We start from the raw sequence: 26,818 nt of genomic DNA, 5'->3' as shown, positions 1-26,818 counted from the left end.
CCCCCCAAATTGAGTATGAACACAGATTTTTTTCTGGTGTGCCTCTTTATTAAAATAAAAATAGTTTTTTGTATTCCTTAAAGGCCTGACACAAAAGTTGATCTCTCCTGTTTGTCACATGAAAAGCTGCAGTTGAGAACAGGCTACCTAACAGTGCTCACAATCCCACAATGCAGTAGTGCACAGGGGTCCTGCTCCCTCTGTAGAGCCATGTCTAAGTGTCTGCAAACACACACACACGCACACACTCTCACACACTGAAACAAACACTCTAATCTGCCTGCATGTGTCTGCAAACACACACACTTAAACATTCATTAATATGTATACGCATAGGCACACACATCACTATGTATAATTGTACATATAGATTTATAGAATATATGTAGATTTTTATAAATGAATATGTACATGTATATTAATATAAAATGCATATGTACAATGTACATATACAATGCGTGAGTACGTGTGTATATGTTAACATTACATGCATGCTTTGAAGCACACATACACACAAGTATACATCTCAAAAACACCTTAAGTCTAAAAAGATACTCCTACGCTTGTAAAACATCGCTGGCTGACAACTGGACACGTTAAGGTTTAAAGCTGAGTGTCAGGAATAACATTTTTGATTAATCCAAAATGGTGGGTTTACTAGACATAGTTAACCCTGCCCTCAGAAAACGATGGATTAACTAGCCTTCAGACAGATGAAGGAGGCTAGTAGCTCTCTAAACATAACTTGTTTGTTTGCATATTATACAGATCCATGATGTTGAGAACCTGAGAGCCATGCTCCTAAAGAGAGCCACATCCCTTTATAAAGAGACACGCCTCCAGAGAGCCACGCCTTCAAGCCTGCTCTGCTTCATTCAGCAGACATCTGGACAGCACACCTGTCAGCCAGCCAGTCAACATGTCTGACAGTTTTTCATTCAGCAACTAAGCAAGTCAGTCAGTCACACACATACACTCCAGCCCAATGTACAGGTACAGCCATTATCAAGGCACAAAGATAATCTACAATAATTTTTTTCTCCCCCCCCAAAAAAAGGAAAACTAAATAGAAAACAAATTACAAAAAGATTACATTACAATTTGTAGTTTGTACAGGATAATCAACCTTGATCAGTTTGCAAGATAAACAAAAACAAAAATATATTATTTATATATATACACTGTGTGTATATATATATATATGTGTGTGTGTGTATTTGTATATAAATCTACAGCCCAGAGCATCAGATCTGATCACAATATAAACTGGCAGAGAGGTTCTGTGGCTAGGACTTAATTTCCCAGCGTGCTGTAAAACCGTAGCTGCTCATGACACCTTCCCATCATCCTCTGGGTCCATCCATCATCCAACGCCCACTCCCTCAACAGTTTCTAACATCAACACCCAGGCAGCCTGAACAATTCTGGAAGTTCTAGAGCTAGAACAACACAACCAATTTGTTACTAACGTCTCTTAACCAACACATTACTAACTACTTCAAACCAACCTGTCACTATCTTCCCCAAAAGATCTGTATGTTGTCCTACCCAAGTTAACTTTTCTATTTAGTCCTACCAGTCAATAGCCCTAACTGTACTACCCACTAACCCCAACTAGTCACTTAACCATCACCCACCACCCAAACCAAAAAAATTAAGGAGCTACATCAAGTGTATTACAGCTTGCCTAACCTCTCTCTCTCTCACACACACACTCTCTCTCTCTCACACACGCACACAAAGGGGGAAAGAGGAGAAGAAACAGGATAGTTGAGAGGAGTGAGAGAGAGACATTCAAGCATTGTAGTGCTGGAATCCCCTTGAACCAACACATGCTGATCCAGAGAACTGTCACAGACACATCAAACTCACAGCACACACACCCACAATCATGCCTCACACACTCAATCACAGCACACACACGCAATCACAACTCTCACACACACACACACACACACACACACACACACACACACACACACACACACACACACAATCACAACTCACACACACCAACTGAGCGTGCTGGTGCTGAGCCACCAGAGGAACAGCAGCAAGCAACAGGAGAAGGAAGAGGAAGGAGAGAGCAGATGAAGTAGAAGAACAGAGAGGCACTGGGGAAACATCACAGCCATAAATAAATCAACATCAACAATGTCAGCATGGTCTCTCTTAGTAGTAGTCTGCTTCTTCTAGGGGCTGTGGGTACGGGTTGGAGTGCAGGGACTGGCTGGGCTCCAATCAGGCTGCACCGATCACAAAAGTTCATATTGGCGGAGGTGCATTCTCTGGATAATGTCCCGACAATCATTGAAGACCCGGCGGATGTTTTCTGTGTCCACAGCGCAGGTGAAGTGGGGGTAACAGTAATGCTTCCCATCACCACTGGCTGTGCTAATCCTCTGTAGGAGAGAAACACACACAAAGGCAGGCAGATACACTCAGTTTAGAATCAAAAGATTGTCCTGTGTAAAGTGATTTAGTGACTGTAGCTGAATGTAGGTTGCAGGAAGGTCATACCAGGAACTCATCTCTGATAAAGAACTTGGCTCGGGTCACTTTGGGGTCCTCTCCTGCATCAGGAACAGCTAGGGACAAGGGATCAAAACTATAACCAAGACACAGGACCATGAAATCCACTCATGACCAGTGTGCGGCATGTGACAACTCCTCACCAACAGACGAGAGGTAACTCACTACTGCAGTTTGTCCGACTGACTGAATGTGGACATATACCGCCCTCTAAGTCCTCATCAAAGTGGCAAAGAATGCAGCTATCAAAAGTAACAGGTCGCAGCCCTGGTAGCTGGTGTGCTAATGTAACTTACCATCTGCTGGTAGAGTGTAGCTGGTGTACTCAGGAAAATAGTCCTCTAGTTTAGACTTGCCAGCCAGAATCTTGTCGGCCAGCATGTCCTGCTTGTTGAGGAACAGGATTATTGAGATGGTCCGAAGAAATCTGGAGGAGAAGATGAGGTTGGAGAAAAGGAAGGAGAAGATGTTGAAGATAAGCATACAGCCTAGACATTGAGTGGATGTATAGATGTGTACTGTTTGTATAGATGTGTACTGTTTGGAGACTGACCTGTTGTTCCAGATGCTCTTAAAAAGGTCCAGAGACTCTCTAAGGCGGTTGGTGCTGTTGTCTTCCCTGATCACCATGTTATAACTGCTGCTCGCAGCCACAAAGATAATGGCTGTCACATCTAAGAGCACGCACAAACACACACACATGGGGCTGCTTTATAATCCCTATATTGGTTTCACCATCCTCATCATCAACTTTATCATCATACCATCTCAGATCTCACCATTAAAGCATTGGATCCATTTCCTTCTCTCGTCCCTCTGACCGCCCACATCAAACATGCTGGGAGAAAGACACACAGGAGACAGACAGACAGGTAAACAGGAGACAGAGAGATAGATAAGTGAAAGACAAATAGACAGAGAGAAGGAGAGACAGCTTGGTTAGTATTATAACACATCAGTCTCTCACTCAAGTTAAACCTGAGATTTATCTTTACCCTGTCTGAGCACCAGGGGGAGTACTGTTACTGTAATAATGGTGGGGGTGGAGAGGGGACATTTAAATTTGATACATTTAACAGATGCTTGTTTCCAAAGTGATGTACAAATTGTGCATAGAGAAAGTACAGCACAAGATCAAGGATCAGAAGCGTATAATTGTAGTCAAGAAACAGTATTTTTTTGTATCCACAGTGCAAGGAACATATAAGCTCCCCTGCGGAGATGAACATTTACATTTAGCAGACGCTCTTATCCAGAGCGACCTACAGTAAGTACAGGAAAGTTCCCCTGAGGCAAGTAGGGTGATGTGCCTTGCCCAAGGACACAACGTCATTTTGCACGGCCGGGAATCAAACTGGCAACCTTCAGATTCCTAGCCCGATTCCCTAACTGCTCAGCCACCTGACTCCCTGGACTTACTGGAAGTTGACTTTGTCCACCTGGAATCTGGTCTCAAAGATCCCTGAGGTTAGGACTCGACACCGCAGAAGGTCCTAAGGTTACAGCAGGTCAGAGGTTAAATGTCAAGTTACATCTAAACAAATATACCGTTCTATTTATGGCTTCAGTTTCTCACAAAGAAGCCAGCATGGCTGTGCTTGGCTACAACTGGTGTGTGTTCTGTATAAGGTGATGTCATACCTGATCTGTAGGTGTGTAGTCGTTGTGTCCCACAGAGTCAATTCTCTCCAAAAAGCTGAAAAACAAATCACAAAAAACAGGAATTAAAGATCCTGTAAAGTGGAATTAAAAACGAGTTTCAAGTTCACCACACCACAGAATAATGTGTTATTAAATACCCATCAAAATTCGAATAAAAAGGCGCCACCTCTCTCACGTAAGCTACCTACGACCCAGATAATGGACGCTACGTCAAGCCGAACAAAACAGTATAGAATTACAATTTATTTGTTCAATGAGTGAAACATACAGATGCATATAAATGAAATGTTCCCCTGAGCTGTAACATAGGAGTAAAAATTGCCACCAGAGACAGCAGACAGTGAGCTCTTCAACTACTTCTAGCACATTAGCTACCATTTCACCAAAATACCATCATTCTACACCGAGTAGCCTAATATCAAGTTAGCGGTTTGCACTAACTCATAGCAGAGATACCTCTGGAAAAGTTATCTAGTATAATTATAACAAGCACACAGAACTGAGTGATGAACTGCTGGCGACGGTGGATGGTCCAGGTGCGACCGGAGGATGAACGGCCGGGGGGGCAATGCTCGGTACGGTTCCGCACTGCAAGAGAAGCCGTGTGTTGGTGAACCCCTTCTGTCTCTGGTCCATGTTAAAATTGTCCGCCGTGAAATGGTCAGTGCAGAGGCGGCTGTTGGAGTTTATCCGAAGCTTTCCATGAGCGTGGCTCTTCACAAAATCTATCCACCTATTTTTCCTTTCATTATCAATAGGGAACTTAAATGGCGTTGCAGCGCAGCTGGAGTTCTTGCATCAGGGAAGATGCAGTTGCGGGTGCTGGGACACATCCTGAAGCTATCTAGCTAGCTGATGTAAGCTACATTAACAGTACAGCAGGAGGAGCCATTCAGTTATCTGACGTAGATAGGTCGAAAGGACGTAGATAGGTAGTTTTTTGGCTCCGCCCATTAAAACCTGATCTGAAAACGGAAGAGAAACTGTTCTTCGGTCTAACTCGACATTTCAGTGCGACAAAGTTTTAGCGCTTTGCACATGCTTTCAGGAACTCATTTCACACGGATATTATATACTTAAAAGCAAAACATGGAATTTACTTTACAGGATCTTTAACTGAGACTGAGGGGTTGAAGACTGAAGAACAGTGCAGTGCAGGAAGAGTATATAGTACATGTAGAGTGTACAGTATATCGTACAGGTAGAGTGTATAGTGTATAGTGCAGGTAAAGTGTACAGTATATAGTGAAGGTAGAGGTATATAGTGCAGGTAGAGTATATAGTATATACCGTATTTTTCGGAAAATATGCGTCATTTTCTATAAACCGCATCCCACCAGAATGGGAGCTTTGTGTTTGTAAATCTGAGTATAAATTGCACTGGAATATATGCCGCACTTGATATGGAACGATGATACCAAGCAACACACGAGTATAGGCGATCTTACATCATGCCGTTGTTTAACACACTTCGAAAACAAAAGTAAGTAAGTGCGTAATGTATGTTTTCTATTGCCTGGGAATGAATTAATATTTACCTTTAGTGAGTTCTAAATATTTCCAACGGTCCCCAAAGCGTAAGTTATTTTTCCCAAACGGTAGCTAGCTAGCTTTAGTTAACTTTCTGGTCTACGTTAGCTAGCATAATACTCGTAGCAATGCTACTACCATGCTAGTGTTACTTGTTAGCCTTCTCATTAATACCCTTTGAAGCCATAGTAAAGCATTTGTGGCATAGTTTTTGTCCATCGGAAAATATTCAGTTGGAATGTTCGAAATCATCTATACTCCTTAACGGGTTAAATAGCATTCACAAAAAAAGTGTTTCTACTGTTGTTTTGTTATAAAAACGTGCTATAAGCCGCTTCAAAATATAAACCGCACCACCACAAGAACAATTTAAAATTTCCGAAAAATACGGTAGTACAGGTAGAGTGTACAGTAGCCTATATAGTACAGTTAGAGTGTATAGTGTATAATACAGGTAGAGTGTATACTATATAGTGCAGGCAGAGTATGTAGAGAGTATAGTATATAGTGCAGGTAAAGTATAGTACAACTAGAGTATATAGTATATAGTGCAGGTAGTGTATAGTAAAGGTATAGTGTATAGTGCAAGTAGAGTGAATAATGCAGGTACAGTGTATATTGCACGTAGCAGGTAGGGTATAGTGCAGATTTATAGTGGCATAGTGTACAGTGCATCTGTAAAGTATTCACAGCTCTTAATGTTTTCCACATTTTGTTATGTTTCAGCCTTATTCCAAAATTGATTAAATAAAATGTTTTCCTTGAGATTCTACACACAATACCCCCTAATGTCAAAGTGAAAATTGTTTGTTTTATATTTTTAATAGATAAAAAAAATTAAATAAAAAGGACAGTATTCACAGCCTTTGAATAATACTTTGTTGAAGCACCTTTGGCAGCCATTACAGCCTCAAGTCTTTTTGAGTATGATGCTACAAGCTTGGCACACCTATTTTTGGGCAGTTTCTCCCATCTTCTTTGCAGGACCTCTCAAGCTCCATCCGGTTGGATGGGGAGCATCCAAGGTGATGCTGTAGGAATAGTATTGGCCAGGTGTTGAGCGGTGCCTGGTTCCCTCCAGACATGACGCTTGGCATTCAGGCTAAAGAGTTCAATCTTTGTTTCATCAGACCAGAAAATTTTGTTTCTCGTGGTCTGAGAGTCCTTCAGGTGCCTTTTGGCAAACTCCAGACGGACTGTCGTGTGCCTTATACTGAGGATTGGCTTCCGTCTGGCCACTCTATCATACAGGCCTGATTGGTGGAGTGCTGCAGAGATGGTTGTCCTTCTGGAAGGTTCTCCTCTCTTCACAGAGCAACGCTGGAGCTCTGTCAGAGTGACCATCAGGTTTTTGGTCACCCCCTGACTTAGGCCCTTCACCCCCGATCGCTCAGTTTTTTCAGCGCCAGGAACTCGAGGAAGAGTCCTGGTGGTTCCAAACTTCTTCCATTTATAGGCTGCAAACTTCTTCCATTTATAGGCTGCAAGGTGAACCACGAAAAGTCTTTTAGAAAATGATTCCCGCTCCACAGTCTGGCATCTACACAATCTTTAGCTCATAAACGATTCGTGCTAAGCTACCAAAAAAAAGTTTGTCGCTGAAATTCCAGTCGATTATCGTTGCGTCTATGTTTTATGCAGAACTAGTTTCTTCAGAGCGTAATAGGATTTTGGCGGCACGGTTCGACACGTGATCGTTCTACACCAATAAGGTAGCTGCTTTTTGTCAACATGGATGGATATGTTTGGCAAATAGTGGATGGGACCTTGCACGTAACAGAAATTCTTCCCCTGACAGTGTTTTGCATGTGATACACTGCGGCTGCAAAAGTGCATGTGAGACAGGCAGATGTTCATGTTTTTCTGCAGGACTGTGTTGCACAGACTTATGACGTTGTTGTAATTGTGCCAACACAAAAGAAACTGAGGAACTGGGAGATAACTGAGTGTCCTTAATCTGTTATTCCTTATTCTGTTTTGTACAGTTTTACATATCATATTTCATATTTTTCATTACGATTGTTTTTATGGTTGATCAATGTTTTCATTTGTGGAAGAACGTTACAACAACAACATAAGTCTGTCTCTCCCCCCCCCCAGGTTAATGTAATAGCCTAGTTTAATAACTAATGTAATATTGCACATATTTTCATACTATTTCCCCTAAAGCAATAAGGTTAGGCTACTTAGAGACCTTCCACTCATAAAGTATGTTCTAAATGGCATAAATGCTGCCAATTATTAATTGACGTATTAATAATTGACGTTGGTCAGTAGCCTATCGATTAAGGTACTCGAAAGCATGTACACTGTCTGCTTCATTTGTGCTTGATAGGCTAAGCATTCTGTAGCAAATAATAACAATAAACCCACTATTTATTAATTAAAACTACTTCTGCATAGTAATGCACCGAAAATACAAACGTAAGCAAAGGCAGCAATCGCTATCAACAGACATGTGCAATTTAGCTAGCAGGGGAATAATACAGATCACCAGTTAACTTAATTTAAATTTGCAAGAATATAGACTAATACAATAACAGGCTTAAATTTACTGACAAGTTAGCTATACGACTTCTCAAAGACGCACACAACTGCGGTGTGCACGTATCCATGCTATTCTCCGACATGCACTCTAACAATCACATAAATGTCCACAGAATTTGTACAGCCCTATTTCTGATACCATGGCGGCAGAAATGTAGTCGTGGCGGGCCGCCACAGCAAAATAAACATAGGAAACACTAATGTGCAAGGTCCCATCCTCTATTTGACAACCATATCCATCCATGTTGACAAAAAGCAGCTACCTTATTGGTGTAGAAGGATCACGTGTCGAACCGTGCCACCAAAATCCTATTACGCTCTGAAGAAACTAGTTCTGCATAAAACATAGACGCATCGACAATCGACTGGAATTTCAGCGACAAACTTGTTTTTGGTAGCTTAGCAGGACTCGTTCTTTTTTATGAGCTAAAGATTGTGTAGATGCCAGACAGTGGAGCGGGTTGAAACGATAACAGGGTTCACCTTTCGGCCTATTACGGATAATGGAGGCCACGTGCTCATTGGGACCTTCAATGCGGCAGACATTTTTCTGTACCGTTCCCCAGATCTGTGCCTCCAAACAATCCTGTCTAGGAGGTCTACAGTCATGGCAAAGGCTGTGAATAATTATTAATAAAATTACTTAAATGCTTCGGTAAAAAGGTAGGTTTTAAGCTGTCTTTTAAAAATGTCTAGAGTGTTTGCTTCCCTAATATTTATGGGTAATTTGTTCCATAGTTTTGGGGCGTAATTGACAAAGGCCGAATCACCAATCTTCTTATGACTGCTTCTGGTGACCTCTAATAGGCCTGCATTTGATGATCGCAGTGTTCTAGCTGGTGTGTAGTTTATAAAGGAGTTAGCAATGTAGCTAGGTCCTTGTCCGTGTAGAGCTTTGTATGTGAGGAAAAGGACCTTAAAATCAATTCTGAAGGTAACAGGGAGCCAGTGTAAAGTAGCTAGGACAGGACTAATGTGTTCTCTCCTTTTAGTTTTGGTTAATAATCTAGCTGCAGAATTTTGAATGAGCTGTAGTCTTTCAGTGGTTTTCTTGCGAAGACTAGTGAAAAGTGCGTTACAGTAGTCCAGCCGGCTGGATATAAAAGCATGAATTAACTTCTCTGCATCATTTTGGTTTATGAATGGTCGTACCTTTGCTATATTCCTCAGGTGAAAGAAAGCTGTTTTGGTCACTTTATTAATGTGAGAGTTGAAATTCAAATCTGAGTCCAGGATTACACCGAGACTCGTCACCTCTGGTTTAAGACAGGGGGTTAAGCCTCCAAGATTCTTAATAAGCATCTCTCTTTTGGATTTGGGGCCACATAGTAGGACTTCGGTTTTGTCTTCATTTAATTTAAGAAAGTTATCATTCATCCATTTGTTTATTGCCAACAGGCAGTTGGTAATGGAATTGATGGCCGTTGCATCGTTGGGTTCAGTGGATATATATAGTTGTGGTATTGTATGTAGAATTTTGAGGAAACAAATGTATTTGATCAATTTTGGAATACAGCTGTAACAGTCAAGCGCTGTAAATACTTTCCGGATGCACTGTATGGTGTATTGTGTAGAGCAGTGACCCCCAACCTGTGGGCTGCCAAACCAATGAATTAAAATAAATAAATATATATATACACTGTTGGTAAATGATTATAATTTGTTATTATTTTAATGTGTTGTACTGTATTGTGACTATGCTTAATGTACCTGGCTGCGAAGACACCTTAATTTTCCCATTGGGGATTGAAATTTGATTTTTTTTACATTTAATCAAAATTACATGTAGCCTTTAATTCATCATGACCGAAGTGCCAATAGTTATGCTTGGCATGTTGACGGTAGCCCAACTGACATTCCCGCATTAACTTGAGTTTTGCAAAAGCCCACTTCAATGTAGCAGTTTGCTATTTAATGTTATGTTATATGGAACTATAGGAATGGTTGTAGTTACACAGGTTACCTCTCTTGACAATGTGTGCTTACTGTGTTGCTGATGGACACTTTGTCTTCTTTGATCGCTCAAATACGCTCAAATGTGTGAGGAGTGCAAATTAAGTGAATGGATGTGTTGGGGGCCTGCAAAAGTATTTGAGTTAATGCAAGTGGGCCGCAAAGTGGAAAAGGTTGGGAATGGCGTGTAGAGTGTAGATAGTATATTGTAATAGTGTAAAGTGTATATTGTAATAGTGTAGATAGTATATTGTAATAGTGTAGTGTATATTGTAATAGTGTAGAGTGTATATTTTAATAGTGTAGTGTATATTGTAATAGTGAGTGTATATTGTAATAGTGTAGAGTGTATAGTGCAGAGTGTATAGTGCAGTGTAGCAGGTAGTGTCTCCAGCTGAGGGAGACAGAGTGCAGCACTAGCATAGTTACCCTAACCCATAGTTAGTGTCCCTCTCTTCCTGTTTAGTGCTTACATAAGATAGTTCCCGTCAGAGCCAGACAAGAGCTGCTGCCTCAGCACACTAGTGTCTTCAGTTTCAGAACATACACACACCCGACAGATAGGCATACTGTACACACACGCCAGGTGACATACACAGACACATATACATAAACATGCATACACATTCGTAACACTGTAGATCAAAAGTACAAATCAATAATGGTATACATCATGTGGGATAAAAGCAGCTACTAAACAAATACATTATTATTGTAGGAGCTAAACAGCCATTACAATGATTATTTATGTCACAGGAATGAGGGTTAGCAATCATCAGTACTAGATAATCTGTCCTTCCTGTAAACACCACTGTTTTAGCATAAAGCACTGTTTTAGCATAAAGCACTGTTTTAGCATAAAGCACTGTTTTAGCATAAAGCACTGTGTTAGCCTAAAGCACTACGGTAGCATACAATACTGTGTTAGCATACATCATTGTGCACAGCACTGTGGTAACATTAAGCACTGTATTAGCAGGAAGCACTGTTAGCATGCAGCACTGTGGTAGCATACAGCATTGTGGTAGCCACTGCTAGACTTGTTTCCTTAAGGGAGACCCCTATGTATCTGTACACAGAGGGCAGAGATATTGTCATTGGAAACCAGATAGCCAATCTACACTTTGACATGGTTACAGTGACACTATTGTGCGTCATGGCATTGAGCACACACTTACACACACATAGATGCACATACTTACACACACACACACGTAAATGCACACACACACACACACACACAGAGAACACACTCCCTAGTCTGTGTGATCCATGTATAATAAGTAACTTCCTGAGGGAGAAAGAACTGAGATGATGCCACACGTCATGTGACTCAATGATGTGACACAACACTGCTACCACTCTCCACAGATAAGAGCAGGACAGACTGTCCAAGCCTCACGGCCACACACACATACACTGTTTACTACCAGTAAGAGTACCTGTGAGGATTCTAACAAACCTCTCTGGATGGTTATCTAAAGCCTAATGGACCAATTAGCTTGTACCCTGAGGTTCTGTAACACAACACATAGAAACTCAACTGGGAAAGATGATTGTGAGAGTTGGGTTAGTGCTGGGTTGGGATGAGGTTCATGTTGGGTTAGGTTTGGGTTAGACTTGAGTTAAAGTTGGGTTAGGGTCAGGTTAGTGCTGGGTTAGTGTTGGGTTAAGTTTGGGTTAGGATCACGTTAGTGTTGGGTTATTTTGGGGTTAGGCTCTGGTTAGGGTTGGGTTAGGTTTGGGTTAGAAGCTGGCTGCATGGTGAAAACAGGATATGAATGTCACCTGAGAAATAACAAAGCTGTTATGGTGAGAGTGCATGAGACGGGTGAGTGTGTGTGTGTAAGGGATAAGTTGTGTTCTGCACTATACACACAACCTGATGATTGTTGGTCAATGCCTGCAGAACTGTAATGGGACCCGTGAGATACAGACATCAGAAAAGCAAAGGAAGACAGAGAGGCATACAGAAAGGCAGACAAGCAGACAGAGACAGGCAGGCAGCCAAAGAGCAGGCAGTCAGACAGAGGCAGGTAGACAAACATAAAGGCATGCATACAGAGGCAGGTAGACAGACAGAGAAGTAGGCAGACAGAGAGACAAGGTTTGAAAAAACAGACAGAGCAGACATTGAGTTAGGTGAGAGAAGGGATATAGAGAGGGACTAAGATAAGATGATGTATACTCACAACTGTGCACAATCAATGAGCTGGTATTCATTGGAGCGTTCGAAGCAAGCCTTCACCCCCTCGTCCTCCCACAACTGCTTGGCATGTTGAAAGAACTCCTGGTCCAGAGACGCATAAAGAAAGACTGTTGAGCAGGGAGACTGACGAGGAGAGGGACACACTCACTGTGACAGGGATTCATAGACTGTTCCTTTTGACAAAGCCCTGTTCTTAAAAGTAAATACATATGAACTAATTGTTCCAGTAATAAAAACAATTCTAGAATATTGTTAATTGGTGTAATGATACTGTCAAGTCACAATATGATACAATTCACGATACTGGGTTCATGATACGATTTTGAGGTAGAGAAAAAAACATGCAAAAGAATGCACAAACTACAGTGCATCGTTTAAGTATTCACAGCGCTTCACGTTTGCTACATGTTGTTGTGTTACAGCCAAATATCCAACATTTCTTAAATTCATTTTTTCCCCTCAAACTTCTACACATAATACCCCAGAATAATAACAATGTGAACAGGTTTTTGGAATTCAGAATTGACGGTACCATGTTTTAAGTAAGTGCCAGACTTATTATATAATTAGCTATAGCCCATATACATTTCTAAGCCTAAAGGTCATGGAAATGTTGCGCTGAATGCAACTGCTTGTTGTAGTCTCAGGATACAGGATATATAGGTTGTGCTGAGTTGTAGGCTACCATGTTGCGTTATGAGCCATCTTTTTTTTATGCAAAGTTGCACTTGGTTACCTGTATAGCTTTTAGTGTTTTGTATTCTGTTGGGCTGGTTGTGTTATGTTCTATATTTAATTGTATTACTGGCATTGGCTCTTTGGCTTTTCCCCTGCAGAATATGGAACGTTAAGCCTGCTGTTATTTTGATTAATTCGGTATGTAACTGAATGTCTCCTTGTGGAAACCAAATGCCCGCCCATCCGTTTAGTTATGGAACCGAGTCTGCCGCCATGTAGGGCATTGACAAGACAAATGCAAAGAAAAAAAACTTTGTAGCTAGTAGGGATTTAACAAAATTGTTAGCACACGGTTCAATACATACCTCTGTTTTTTAACCTAAGTTTTTGGTTCTATTCGGTTCTGATGTTTTGGCACCTCAGTGTTTTTTGTTATTCTATGCTTAGGCGACAGGACCAGTGAAAGGTTAAGGAGACAAAATATGTTTTTTTTATTGCAATATTCTTTATTTTAGCAAAGCAAAAAAATCCCAGCACGTAGACTCCAGTGTTGAGAATATTGCGGCATTGTCGCTTGATTTAGTGACTTCTGTTCTTCCCTAGTGACAAAATATCATCTAGCGACAAATCTGTCGACTTTCTGATACTTTGGAAATATTCTGGTGAGATTATTTTGGCAACATTGTTTGAATTTTTTTAAATGCATAGCCTAAAAAAAACGCAAATCACAAGCCAGAATTGAACCGTGGATGTCGTATCAAACTGTTGAATATTATATTCAATATTGTGTCATCCCTAGTAGCTAGCTAGTGCCATCTTAGCCATCACCACCCTTTCGTCTATTGTAAAACAAACTGAACTTGCTATCTAGCTAGCTGTATTTCAGGGCTGCCAACTTTTCAAAAAACCTTGGAGTGAGTTTTGGTGGGGCCAACCAAAATTTTGCTGCGTACTAAGCAAATCCCCCCCCTCCCCTCCCCCCGAGTCGACATTTCACGTGTGTAGAAAGCACCCTCTGCTGTTTAAAAAGGGTATCGCAATTCATTTTTCATCATATCGATATTAATCATGACATATTTTCTTACGATGTAACCGTCTTACAGAGCGAATAGTGTCTTACTGAGTGTACTTTGTGACTGCCATCTTGACTGTAGTAACCAGAGTTTGTTTCATTAATTTGTGTTTAGCTAAAACTTTGTCTCAAGGACAGAGGGTAAGGGTATAGCAGCTAAATTGGTCAATAGGTAGCTAGCTAGAGGTCGAGTTTCAGGGTACCACCCACCAAGTGAGACCCTGGCTTGGTTTACATAATTATGGCCATTGTCAGCTGCGCCTTTAGCATATTTACGGTGGCTAGCACCGCAGTGGCAGCCTCGGCTGGCAGCCTCGGTGCACAAAGACTCGGTCGAACAAAGACAGGGAGTCTACCTGCGGGAGTCCACCGAGGATGGCCGACGAGGCCGGATCACCTCTTCTGATAAGTATCACCCTATCTGTATTCTATTCTACCTAGAACATATTCATAGCTAGCATGTGTTTCTTCAGCATTCCCGTTCATTACAACACTCGTAGACGTAGATATGTCACAAAGTATATACGGTCCACTTCTAATCTTAGCTACCTATCCAGATCTTCTCCACCTGCCCTCTCTCTTTCTATAGGGCTCTGGAACTGCCAGTTTGCTGTGAACAAGGCAGACTTCATCCCGGCGTTTGCATCCCATGCTTCTCTTCACGCCCTTGCACTGACAGAGACATGGATCCGCCCAGAGAACACTACATCTCCAGCTGCTCTCTCCGTCAACCACTCGTTCTCTCCCTCACCCCGCTCAACCGGGCGAGGTGGTGGGACAGGTTTGCTTCTTTCCCCACATATTACACATCCACCTAGGGATGGGGATCGTTAATTTTTATCGATATCGATACCATTTTCGAAACTGCTTAACGATCCGAGTCTTTATCGATAACACTATTGATACTTTTCTGGGGTGAGCTTGAGCTAGCCACCATCTAAATGAATTATGAATTTGGCAAATGTTAAACATATAGCAGCACCCACACAACCCACGCCACACTTTATGTAAACAAGATTACTGAACAACATTTATAACAATAACTTAAGTAAAACAGATGTAAAATAGAACAAGGGGAACGTGTTGCTGTCAGGAGGAGGCTGGATAAAAGGAGCACATATTGGGACAATGGATCCTGGCTCTGGCTAAATCTACAATTGTCTACTACAGATGTACTATCCACAACCTGGATGAGTAACTAGTATAAATGACTGTGATTGGTTGGTTGACAAAAAGTGACATTGGCAAGCCGTCATTGTTCAAGACGTTATGAAAAGTTTAACACGTTTCAACAAAAGGCACCTGATATAGCTAAATGACCAACTAACCAAACCCAACCCTTCCTTATCTCATCCCTGTTATTGTTTAACAAGATGCTTAAGCAGCCCACAGAGCCATGCTCCCGGTGATTATGTTTTGAATGATCAGCAGCGGGGCGGGGGAGACTAGTCTTTACTCACACACTGATTGTGTTCGTGAAATCTTTTTCAGGTTCACGCACGCATCAAATTTTAGGGGCATATGCGAGTGAAATAGTTGCACTGTAGAGCCCTGGCTCTTATTTTTTAGGCTTATTATTGTCAACGATACTTGCTTTGAAGTTGGGGTGCGCTGACTGTGCTCACCATGCATTCCTTGGGTGGAGGAGGATTGTCCTGCAACGGCAGCTGGAGTTGGCACCGTTGCTTCTCGAAGACAGTCGAATGTACTGCATTTTACCTTATGCACAACGTTGGTGCTTATTCATTGCAAAAGTGTTCCTTACAATAAATTATCTTCGAACATATATTACACGTCGCTTCGTCCTTATCTTTGGCTTAATTAAAGGTGACATGACATGAAAACTTCACTTTAGGAGGTTATTTAACATTAATATGAGTTCCCATAGCCTGCCTTTGGTCCCCCAGTGGCTAGAATTTTCGATCGGTGTAGACCAAGCCCTGGGTGTTCTTCTCCGCCTTTCAGAAAATGAAAGCTCAATTGCTCTGTTTGAAAATCTCTTTGTTACGTCACAAGGAGGAAGGTTACCTCCCCTCTCTCTGCTTTGCCCGCCCAGAGAATCTGGCCCGCCCATAAGAAACTGAGCTACGACCGTGCAAGTGTTTTTATCCTCGAGAGACATCATGGCTTGCAAACGAATGAAGCATTACATTTGCTCAGTTTGGATGTACAAAGGAAAACAAAAATCTTTTTACAATTCCTTCATCCAAGCCTCTGAAGACCCAGTATCTTAATTTTATTTTCTCTGGAAATGCGCCTACACAACTTCTGTTGTAGGCGCATTTGTTTTGTATGTCTGCGCCAAACACTTCAGCCACGACTGTTTCCTCAACTTGAGCTAATACAAAACTGGCCTTGCTGAAATTTAATTCTGGATCAGTACTAACTCTCCTTCGTCCAGCTACTAACCTCGGACAAGTATGCATATCATGGGGGTCAGATGGCTGAGCGGTTAGGGAATCGGGCTAGTAATCAGAAGGTCTAACACAACGTTGTGTCCTTGGGCAAGGCACTTCACCCTACTTGCCTCGGGGGGAATGTAAATGTGACTTAATGTAAGTCGCTCTGGATAAGAGCGTCTGCTAAATGACTAAATGTAAATGTAAGTTAACTAACGCTATATCATTTTGTAGCTTTACTGTATATGGTTACCTAGCTTGCTACCCTTAGAATGTGGCTGTAACATTAGCTCTGCAGCTAACAGCTGAGTTACTGTCGCTAATGGAAAGGTAGATAGCATCAAGTATGTGTGTGAATACACATGCTGTAACGTGAGTGTTGTACACTTCTTTGTTATTTGGATAACCTGTACCTGTCGTTCCCCCCGACTGATCCGGGGATCTCAGCAAGGATCGAGGCCTGCCTCACAGACATCTCCACCTGGATGACCAAGCACCACCTGCAGCTGAACCTCACCAAAACAGAACTCCTCATCATCCCGGCCAAACCCCTCCATCTCCCACGATCTCTCAATCACCCTGGGATCGGTGACGGTGACCCCTTCATCCTCTGCCCGGAACCTCGGGGTGACCATGCATGACGAGCTCTCCCTCACAGCCCACATTGCTGAGGTCTCCCAGTCGTGTAGATTCACCCTCTACAACATCCGGAAGATCAGGAGATACCTGTCTGAGCATTCCACCCAGCTGCTAGTCCAAGCACTTGTCCTCTCAAAGTTGGACTACTGCAACTCGCTGCTCGCCGGTCTCCCAGAATGCGCAACCCGCCCTCTCCAGAGGATTCAGAACGCAGCGGCCCGTCTGGTCTTCAATCTACCCAGACGCTCCCATGTTACCCTGCTCCTCATCTCCCTCCACTAGCTTCCCATCACGGCCCGTATCAGATTTAAGACTCTGGTACTGACCTTCCGAGCGGTGAACGGGACTGCACCCGACTACATCAAGTCTCTCCTCCAGCCTTACACCCCCCCCCCCCCCCGCCACCTACGGTCTTCTTCTGACAACCTTCTGGTGGTCCCATCGCTCAAGAGCGCCCCCTCCCAACACAAGCTCTTCTCCTGTCTGGCCCCCCAATAGTGGAATCAACTCCCCACCTCCATCAGGGACACTGACTGTCTCCCCACCTTCAAGAAAAGGCTCAAGACGCACTTGTTCCGGGAGTACAACGGCACTTAGGAATGCTTGGCTGGACCTGATGTTAGTTTCCTCCAGGATCACAATGACTCTTATTGAGAGACTTGTTGCTCTTGTTGGTTAGTTGTAACGGTTTTTAAATTCTTGTACTCGCTGTGAAATATTTGACTGTTGATTGTTTTTCTACAGGTACACTCTTGCATTTTTTGAGTTTCATGTTGTTTAATTGTAACTTGTTTAACTGCATGCTCTTTTGGTTCTTCCCTTTGGCACTTATTTGAGTCAGGTGGCTGAGTGGTGAGGGAATCAGGCTAGTAATCCGAAGGTTGCCAGTTCGATTCCCGGTCATGCCAACTGACGTTGTGTCCTTGGGCAAGGCACTTCACCCTACTTGCCTCAGGGGAATGTCCCTGTACTTACTATAAGTCGCTCTGGATAAGAGCGTCTGCTAAATGTAAATGTAAATTTGGTTTTTCACTATGTATGCTTTATGTTTTGGCTGCTCGCAATGTTTGGGGCTATCTCGTTGTTATGAATCAGTGACCTATGCTCTTTTGTAAAGCTCTCTCTTGGAAGTCACTTTGGATAAAAGCGTCTGCTAAATGCGTAAATGTACAATGTATTCATACATTCCTAGTATTGGTCCAATGAATTTACTTCCTGGTTAATATAAATAAATGACAAAAGTGTTTCATGGTCTCTGTAGCAGGAACCTTTCCTCCCATTCTCCCCTCCTACCATCCTTCCTTCCTCCCATCCTTCCCTGCTCCCTTCCTCCTGTCCCCCCACCAGTCTATCAATTTTCCCAATCATCCATCCATCCATTCGCCCTTCTTTCTGTCATCTCTTCCAACCCCCCCTCCCCTTTCTTCCTGTCCTCTCGTCCTTCCATCCTCCCCTCCTCCTGAGTGAGCAAGAGACGATGAGGGAGTTCTTAGAGGTACTTGTTTTCTCCTTCAGTGTCTTTAGAGAGTGCCTGTGGATCCGGTAATGAGGCCCCTAGTGAGGTCAAACAACACACCTCATAATCACAATATCATGCCTAATCACCACAATATGTCACAATATACTATGTAATCTTCAAAATATACTGCATTACATCAACAATATAACATCTACTATATAATAACCATCCTTTGATACTGTACATGATCAATATGAAAGCTCCAAAACAGAGAGAGAACAATGTTACAAAGAGACAGAGCAACACCACAGAGACAAAGCAACACGATAAAGATATAGTAACAGCACAGAGATAGATAGAACACCATAGAGAGACAGAGTAACAATATAGAAAGCTAGAGCACTACGGAGATAGACAGAACAACACTACAGAGAGACAGAACAACACTACAGAGAGAGACAATGACACTACAGAGAGGTAGAGCAACATTACAGAGTCAGAGAGCAACACTAGAGTGTAAGGCGGATGTATGTGTATGGACTGTGTATAAAGGCTGTGTGTAGAGGTTGTGTGTTTAGGGGCTGTGTGTGTAGATGCTGAGTGTTTAGATGATATGTGTAGTGGCTGTGTGTAGAGATTGTGTGCATAGGGGATGTGTGTATTGAGGCTGTGTGTAGGAGCTGTGTGTGTTAATGATGTGTGTGTAGATACTTGGTGTGTAGATGATGTGTGTAGAGGTTGTGTGTGCAGGGGCTGTGTGTAGATTATGTGTGTAGGGGCGGTGTGTAGATGCTGTGTGTGTAGAGGTTGTGTGTGCAGGGGCTGTGTGTAGATGCTGTGTGTATAGAGGTTTTGTGTGTAGGGGCTGTGTGTAGATGATGTGTGTAGGGCCTATGTGTGTAGATGATGTATGTAGATGCTGTGTGTAGGGGCTGTGTGTGTAGATGATGTATGTAGGGGCCGTGTGTATATGATGTGTGTAGGGGCTGTGTGTAGATGCTGTTTATGTAGATGTTATGTGTAGGGGCTGTGTGTAGATGCTGTTTATGTAGATGTAATGTGTAGGGGCTGTGTGTAGATGCTGTTTATGTAGATGTTATGTGTAGGGGCTGTGTGTAGAGGTTGTGTGCATAGGGGATGTGTGTATTGGGGCTGTGTGTAGGAGCTGTGCGTGTCGATGATGTGGGTGTAGATACTTTGCGTGTAGATCCTGTGTGTACATGATGTGTGTAGAGGTTGTGTGTGCAGGGGCTGTGTGTAGGGCCTGTGTGTGTAGATTATGTCTGTAAATGCTGTGTGTAGGGGCTGTGTGCATAGGGGCTGTGTGTAGATGATGTATGTAGGGGCTGTGTGTAGATGCTGTTTATGTAGATGTTATGTGTAGGGGCTGTGTGTGCTACAGTCACTGAGCTCCTAGTAGAGAGCCAGCTGGGAGAATGTTGGGGTCCAGGGGATACCTGGTGACACAACAACAGGTAAACAAACTCCTATGTTTCCATGACTACCAGCCCTGCTTTACCTGAGTCTTTATTAATAGGAAGAAATGCTCATTAGGACTAGGTTAAACATCGCAAGCTTGGTGCCTTGGGGGTTAAACAGTGCCAACTTGAAGCCCCAAGGGATTGTCTAATGACGACCATGGTGTGTCTAAGTTGGTTTGCAGTCTGCCCCACCAGTTGGGTCAGCAACTCGGATCATTCAAGAGAAAGACCTGTTCCTACTGTTTACAGTGTTGTACACGCAGCACAACAGCTACCAACTACTCTTATGGTAGAAAGATGAAAGGCCATCTTCTTGCTATCATTGAATCTCTATGTAAACTAGAGAGGGTACAATTTCTGGGGAAATTGTAGGGTGTGCTTGCTTGCGTCGGTTGCACAGGGGTCCGTTTTTGAATGACATTTTTGCAACTGATATTTCTGTATATTTTATATAAAAATGCATACTTATTATTTATAAAGATGACATAGATTTAAAAGCATTTTTTTTTTGCTGCTCATTTACAAATGAAAATACGAGTGAAGTGTAGAATGAAATAGATGTCTTCTCATTTCCCCTGCAAGAGGCAGCCTCATCGTTGAAACAAAACGAATAAATTGGGCAGACCGGTGTAAAAATTGACCTAATCTCTATGACTTAAACGTCATTTTAAGTTTTTCCCTTCTCATGATATTTTCAGGCATTTAGCCTACTCATTGCATTCATTCATTAATAAAGAACCCCCTTTGAAGATTATTCTACGACATTACCCGGCAGTAGAAGATGGAATCGCGATTCAAACAGTACCATCTGCTAACTGAAAATATGCCCCCCAAAACGTAAATAAGCTTGACATTTATTTAGTGGAAAATCGCTCATTCATAAAAAGCTCAGCGGTAGCGATCATTGTCAGTAACAACGCAAAATGCGATATAGCCCTGTGTGGAGAAGCTGCCCCGGTAAATTGTACTACTACGGTACAGTACTAGACTACTGCTGTGTTCGTCTTGGTAGCGATTGCGTTGGTTGAATTGGATTTAACGTTCCGTTGTACGGTTTAAGCTGAAATTAATTATTTTCATGAACAGATTGACAACGTTTAGGCTGTGGCTATGAAGTTCAGGTTAGTAGTTAGATAGACTTTTGATTTAAGTAAGGGGAGTACCGAACATGTTCTGTCGCCGTTTGACTTCCTAAACAGCTGTTTAGTGTAGATGTTTTTGTACAGTAGTGTGTCTCGCGTAAGCTACAGCGTTGCAGTGAGCTACACTGGTTTGAAACCACAGGTAATGGTAATTTCACCAACAAATCGTTTTCTAATGTCAGAATAAATCCTACAACGAAAATGTATATGTGAGGAATGTTTATTTTAACGATTGAAAACAGATAACGCTACATCATAGACCACTGTAGTATGTGTTGCCCGGGCAACACAGGCTAATGTCATGATGCTAATACTTCAGTGAAATAGTAGACTACTGTTTCCGAAAGTAGATGTACTTCCTTAATAATATCAGCTTATATTGTACATTACACATCACAATTGTGTGTCATATCACAAAGTAAAATGAGTAAATAGTTATCACCCTGGCCTCTTTTCTTGTGGCGTTTCTGCAGCTTCCTTGCAGTAAAGCTATAGTTAGCCTAGCTATCCCCCAAGTTAACAGATGCTAAACGAATGTTCTGGCAAAGGTAGTCACGCGTGTTTTCGTGACGTTAGTGACGCAGTGACGTTAGTAACGTCAGTGACTGTGGCTAGCAAATTAGCCACCGTTAGCTTCACTTTTCGCCACAAAAACTTAACTTAAGCTTAAACCATGCAACGGAACGTAAATTCCAATAGAAGCAACTCAATCGCTACCAAGACGAAACTTTTGACACCTACGTTGTCTATGTAGGCCAAATATTGACTGAGTTTTAGGGGGGCAAAAATAAATAAAAATAATAAAAATAATAATAATATATATGTGAGAGAACAAAGGTTGTGCTCTCGCCGAAGGCTTGAGCACAACCACAACTTGAGAAATCAGTGAGGAGAGATCAGTGAGGAGACAGACATTTAATATGTAAAAATCATACAATATATTTTTTATATCTTTCCTTTTATCTTTTTAAATAATGATACATGAGTCATCAACTAAACCTGGAGGATATTTATAGCACTGAAAGTTCTGACCTAAACACACACATACACACAAAAAAACACACACAGGCGTCAGGGGAGACAAAGTTCTGGTCACAGCAGCAGTGAGGCATGGTACTGTGTCTCGTTACTTCTTGTCACACTTCAAAACCCACTTCCTGACACACAGCTCCCAAATGAGAGTAGACCACAGGGCCTGTCTAACTGCCTGTCTAACTGCCAGTCTGTCTGCCTAAATGCATGCCTGCCTGCCAGCCTGTCTGCATGCCTGTTTGTCAGTGATAGTAGTTTTGTTTTATAATAAACACATGAATACAATTTTAGCCTTTATCATTACACCACTGTGTGTGTGTGTTTATGTGAATGTGTGTATATGCATTTGTGTGTGTGTTTGTTTGTGTGGACTAGAATGAGGCCCAGGACTCTGAAATACTTGTGACAGTGTGAATGAAAACAGTGTAGTGGACTGACCTGACAGAGCTTTTGACAGAGCTTTTGACAGACCCTCTCCTCACGTTCACCCTCTCCTCTCAATCATCCTCTCCATCACCCTATCCTGTCATTCACCCTCTCCCCTCATCCTTTTCTTCAACCTCTCCATCATCCTCTCCTCTTCATCATCCTCTCATTACATTCACCCTCTCTTCTCCATCACCCTCAATTATCCTCTCCATCGCCCCCTCCTCTGCTTCACCCTCTCCTTCACTATCCATCATCCTATCCTATCCTTCACACTTCTCCTCTCCTTCATCCTCTCCATCCTTTCCTATCCTTCACCCTTTTCCCTTTCTTCACCCTCTCCATCATCCTCTCCTCTCCTTCACCCTCTCCAACCCCCTCTCCTCTCTTTCAACATCTCCTCTCCTCCACCCTCTCCTTCACCCTCTCCTCTCCTTCACCCTCTCCACCCTCAAAATCATCCACTCCTCTCCATCACCCACTCCACCCCTGAAATCATCCTCTCCTCTCCTTCACCCTCTCCAACCCCCTCTCCTCTCCAACCCCCTCTCCTCTCTTTCACCCTCTCCACTCTCTAAATCATCCTCTCTTCCCCTTCACCCTCTAAATCATCCTCTCCTCCCCTTCACCCTCTCCAACACCGTCTCCATCATCCTCTCCTCCACCCTCTCCACCCTCAAAATCATCCACTCCTCTCCATCACCCTCTCCACCCTCTCCTTCACCCTCTCCTCTCCTTCACCCACTCCTCTCCATCACCCACTCCACCCCTGAAATCATCCTCTCCTCTCCTTCACCCTCTCCAACCCCCTCTCCTCTCCAACCCCCTCTCCTCTTTCACCCTCTCCACCCTCTAAATCATCCTCTCCTCCCCTTCACCCTCTAAATCATCCTCTCCTCCCCTTCACCCTCTCCAACACCGTCTCCATCATCCTCTCCTCCACCCTCAAAATCATCCACTCCTCTCCATCACCCTCTCCATCACCCTCTCCACCATCCTCTCCTCTCCTTCACCCTCTCCTCTCCAACCCCCTCTCCATCCTCTAAATCATCCTGTCCTCCCCTTCACCCTCTAAATCATCCTCTCCTCCCCTTCACCCTCTCCATCATCCTCTCCATCATCCTCTCTGTCATCCTCTCCTCTCCATCACCCTCTCCACCCTCAAAATCATCTTCTCCTCCCCTTCACCCTCTCCATCATCCTCTCCATCACCCTCTCCACCCTCAAAATCATCCTCTCCTCCCCTTCACCCTCGAAATCCTCCTCTCTTCTCCTTCACCGTCTCCAACCCCCTCCTCTACGTCACCCTCTCCTTCTCCCTCTCCACACCTTTACCCTCCTCTACACCAACCCCTTCTTTCCTCCACCCTCTCCTTCACCCTCCCCATGATCCTCTCTTCTCCATCCCCCTCTCCTCTCATTCACCCTCTCCTCTCCATCCCCCACAATACTAGCTTCTGTTGTGATATCACCACACCACTTAACTGCCACTGTGACAGGTCAGGCTGGGTCCTTACCTCTGTATAGTCGAAGTCCGAGAGGGGAGCTATGCTCTTGATATAGTCGATTCTGAACTGGTTGGCAGGGTTACCCAGAGGGACTGGTGGTATTAATGTGCTCATGGCAGAAACTATGGTCTGTCAACAAATAAACACAAGAGGGAGAGTGAGGTAGAGTCAAGGAAATAAAAAAAGAAAGAAAGAAAGTTAAGTCTGTTGCTGAAGAGTTTTGGCTTAACCTATAGGATTGATACAGTACACTTCTGTTGACAGGTATATTATGATATCACACACACCTCAACACACAGAAAAAAAAACACTGCAAACACACCAATTGTATTATTAATCAGAGTCCGTACTCACCACAATTGCATCCTTCACGTTCTTCCGAATGTCCAAGATTTTTTGCTTCTTCTCTCTGGGACAAACAAACAACAGTGAGTTAGATTCTGCAGTAGATGATATATCTCAGAGATATGCCTATGGGTTATCCTCAGGGTTATCATCTCAGATCAGGATTAGGGGTATCCCTGTAAATATAATCTCAGCAGAGGTCTAGTCAAATCAAAAAACAGAAATTCAGCACAGATTGCTCCTAAAACAAAAGAACTTTGAGGTCTATTTTTTTTACCTATAGATTGCATCAGGGTTATCTGTGACCTAGCAGTGAATTCTTTTAATTTCAATCATTGAGAATAGCATTACTCAGCATGACACCATAGATACCTTGCTATTAAACTTATTGTTATCCATTATATTTTACATGCCAAAACTGACAACATGAAAGCGTTTTAAGGTTAAACAATCAAACATCGTTACACATACAGCTTAGATAAGCCATATACATAGTGTCTTAGCATACACAATCCACAAACTAGACAAACATCACTATATGTGTATGTAGTAGCCTTTCGAAATCAGACGTGTATGTCGCCATGCCTATAGGCCAGTGTAGCTTCACTGCAGTGCTAATATACAACAGCGCTGCTCGGGGGGACGGCGGCAATTCTTCTGGGTGAACCAACAAAATGACAACAACATTTGATTTAATATCAAGCGGGACCGATCTTCATAGTTTCGTACATGAGGTGTAGAGAGAGTACGACTTACTCTGAATTAAATCCGTTGACGTGCAGAATCCTCATCTGTTTGACAACCGTGCTTTTCCCGGACTCTCCGGCCCCTAAGAAAAATCACAAACAGTAGGCTATTAGGAACCATGTCTTTACCTAAAGCCCAACAGGCCTACACACATACAGTGTAAGTAACAAGCATGTAGCTTGGATAAACTATACATCGGGATTCCTGCTTCCCGGATCTATAGCCACATGAAAATCCGCGATAACGGTACAATCTGTCTAACTGAGTCGGCAGTAAGACCTGTCAACATATGTGGGCTGGGGCCGAAGCAGCAAACACAGGCAACATGATAGCGCACACATATCCGCTACATCAGAATCCACTGTTCGGATCTTACCCAATAAAAGCAGTCGATGTGTAGCTTTATAGGCTTGTCTCTCTTTTTGCAATTGTTTCTCTATCTTTTTATTCGCTTCCCTTTGTGCCTTTTCGTCGATACGTTGATCTTCAGTCTTGCTGTTGCCCAAACAACCCATTTCCGCTGTCCTCTTCACGTAGAAACAAAGTATTAAATAACGGTTAATACAAACCCTTAGTAGCCTTTCAATGGAGAACAAATAGGGCGAAAAATCCGTGCGACACTTCTGTCGCTTAGAAAAAATCTTCCTGTTACAATTTCTCTTTAACCCCCGCAGTCCTGCGTGCTCAACCCACTTACACTAAAATGAACATCTTAAATACAAATAAAAGCATATATTCATATTATAAATAGGCAAAGAGCGGAGCGAGGCTGAATCTGGAGGCCAGCCAACTGCTCCTCTCTTGCGCTCCTTCCTCCCTCTCTCTGTGTTCCAGTCTGAGCGGTTTGGGTTCCTGTCGCTTTAACTCAGCACTGCCGCTCTCCGTGACTCCAGGAAGTCACACCTCACAACACGCGCCAGTATACTGCAGCTTCAAACACTGATTGTTAGACTTTGATATAATAATAACAAGAAGAAGAAGATGAACTATAATGAGAATAATAATAACTATAATAATAAAATAAGATTAATAATAATGATGGTATTATTAATATTATTATCATGAGCCTAATATATATATATATATCGTTGTTCAAAATTCTTTGTCTTTTCAAGGCTCAAAAATTGATAGTTCCCTTTTCTTATTATCAGACAGACTAGCCCACCCTGATAGCTTAGGTTAGGCGTTTAACAACAGGAGATGTAAACAAGCTTTATAAAGTGAATGCTAGCGTTTAATTACTCCAATTCCAGGCATCTGGGGGGTATTCCAGAAAGCGAGTTCAACAAACTGTGAACCTAACCCCGAACTCTGAGTTGATTTACTCTAAAATGGGAAACCCCGACTTTTCGGTTCAAGTAAAGCTGATATGAATTAGTTAAATCAACTCGGAGTACGTCCACTCTGAGTTAAGCACGGGCATGAGAACTATTAAAGCCAATATCAATGGAGCTCCG

The 26,818-nt window shown here is 42.7% G+C and overlaps 1 protein-coding gene across 2 annotated transcripts; it reads right to left on the bottom strand.

The window, feature by feature from the left end:
- Positions 1 to 21: 21 nt before the first annotated feature.
- On the bottom strand, positions 22 to 26,180 carry LOC136957529 (guanine nucleotide-binding protein G(olf) subunit alpha-like). Of its 2 annotated transcripts, XR_010878313.1 has the most exons (13): positions 25,738 to 26,180; positions 25,371 to 25,443; positions 24,624 to 24,678; positions 24,279 to 24,398; positions 12,417 to 12,514; positions 4,174 to 4,228; positions 3,952 to 4,025; positions 3,312 to 3,370; positions 3,086 to 3,206; positions 2,829 to 2,959; positions 2,521 to 2,588; positions 1,714 to 2,402; positions 22 to 1,662 (listed from the first exon to the last, which is right to left on the bottom strand). XR_010878313.1 is itself a non-coding variant. In XM_067251527.1 (12 exons), the coding sequence occupies exons 1-12, from the start codon at positions 25,874 to 25,876 to the stop codon at positions 2,256 to 2,258; spliced, it is 1,140 nt and encodes a 379-aa protein (XP_067107628.1). In that variant the 5' UTR covers positions 25,877 to 26,180; the 3' UTR covers positions 22 to 2,255. The 2 variants fall into 2 exon arrangements, 1 of the variants encoding a protein (XP_067107628.1); XM_067251527.1 differs by having other exon boundaries at positions 22 to 2,402.
- Positions 26,181 to 26,818: the final 638 nt, after the last annotated feature.

Source organism: Osmerus mordax, chromosome 15, assembly GCF_038355195.1.
Source record: "Osmerus mordax isolate fOsmMor3 chromosome 15, fOsmMor3.pri, whole genome shotgun sequence".
NCBI lineage: Eukaryota > Metazoa > Chordata > Actinopteri > Osmeriformes > Osmeridae > Osmerus > Osmerus mordax.
This window is presented reverse-complemented; position numbering and strand designations above follow the sequence as displayed.

Coding starts and splice junctions, on each gene's coding strand:
- LOC136957529 (XM_067251527.1), bottom strand. CDS start 25,876: ATGGGTTGTTTGGGCAACAGCAAGACTGAAGATCAACGTATCGACGAA. Junction 2,960..3,085: donor AAGAGCATCTGGAACAACAG/GTCAGTCTCCAA, acceptor CTTCTCCTCCAG/ATTTCTTCGGACCATCTCAA. Junction 2,589..2,828: donor CTACACTCTACCAGCAGATG/GTAAGTTACATT, acceptor CCTTGTCCCTAG/CTGTTCCTGATGCAGGAGAG.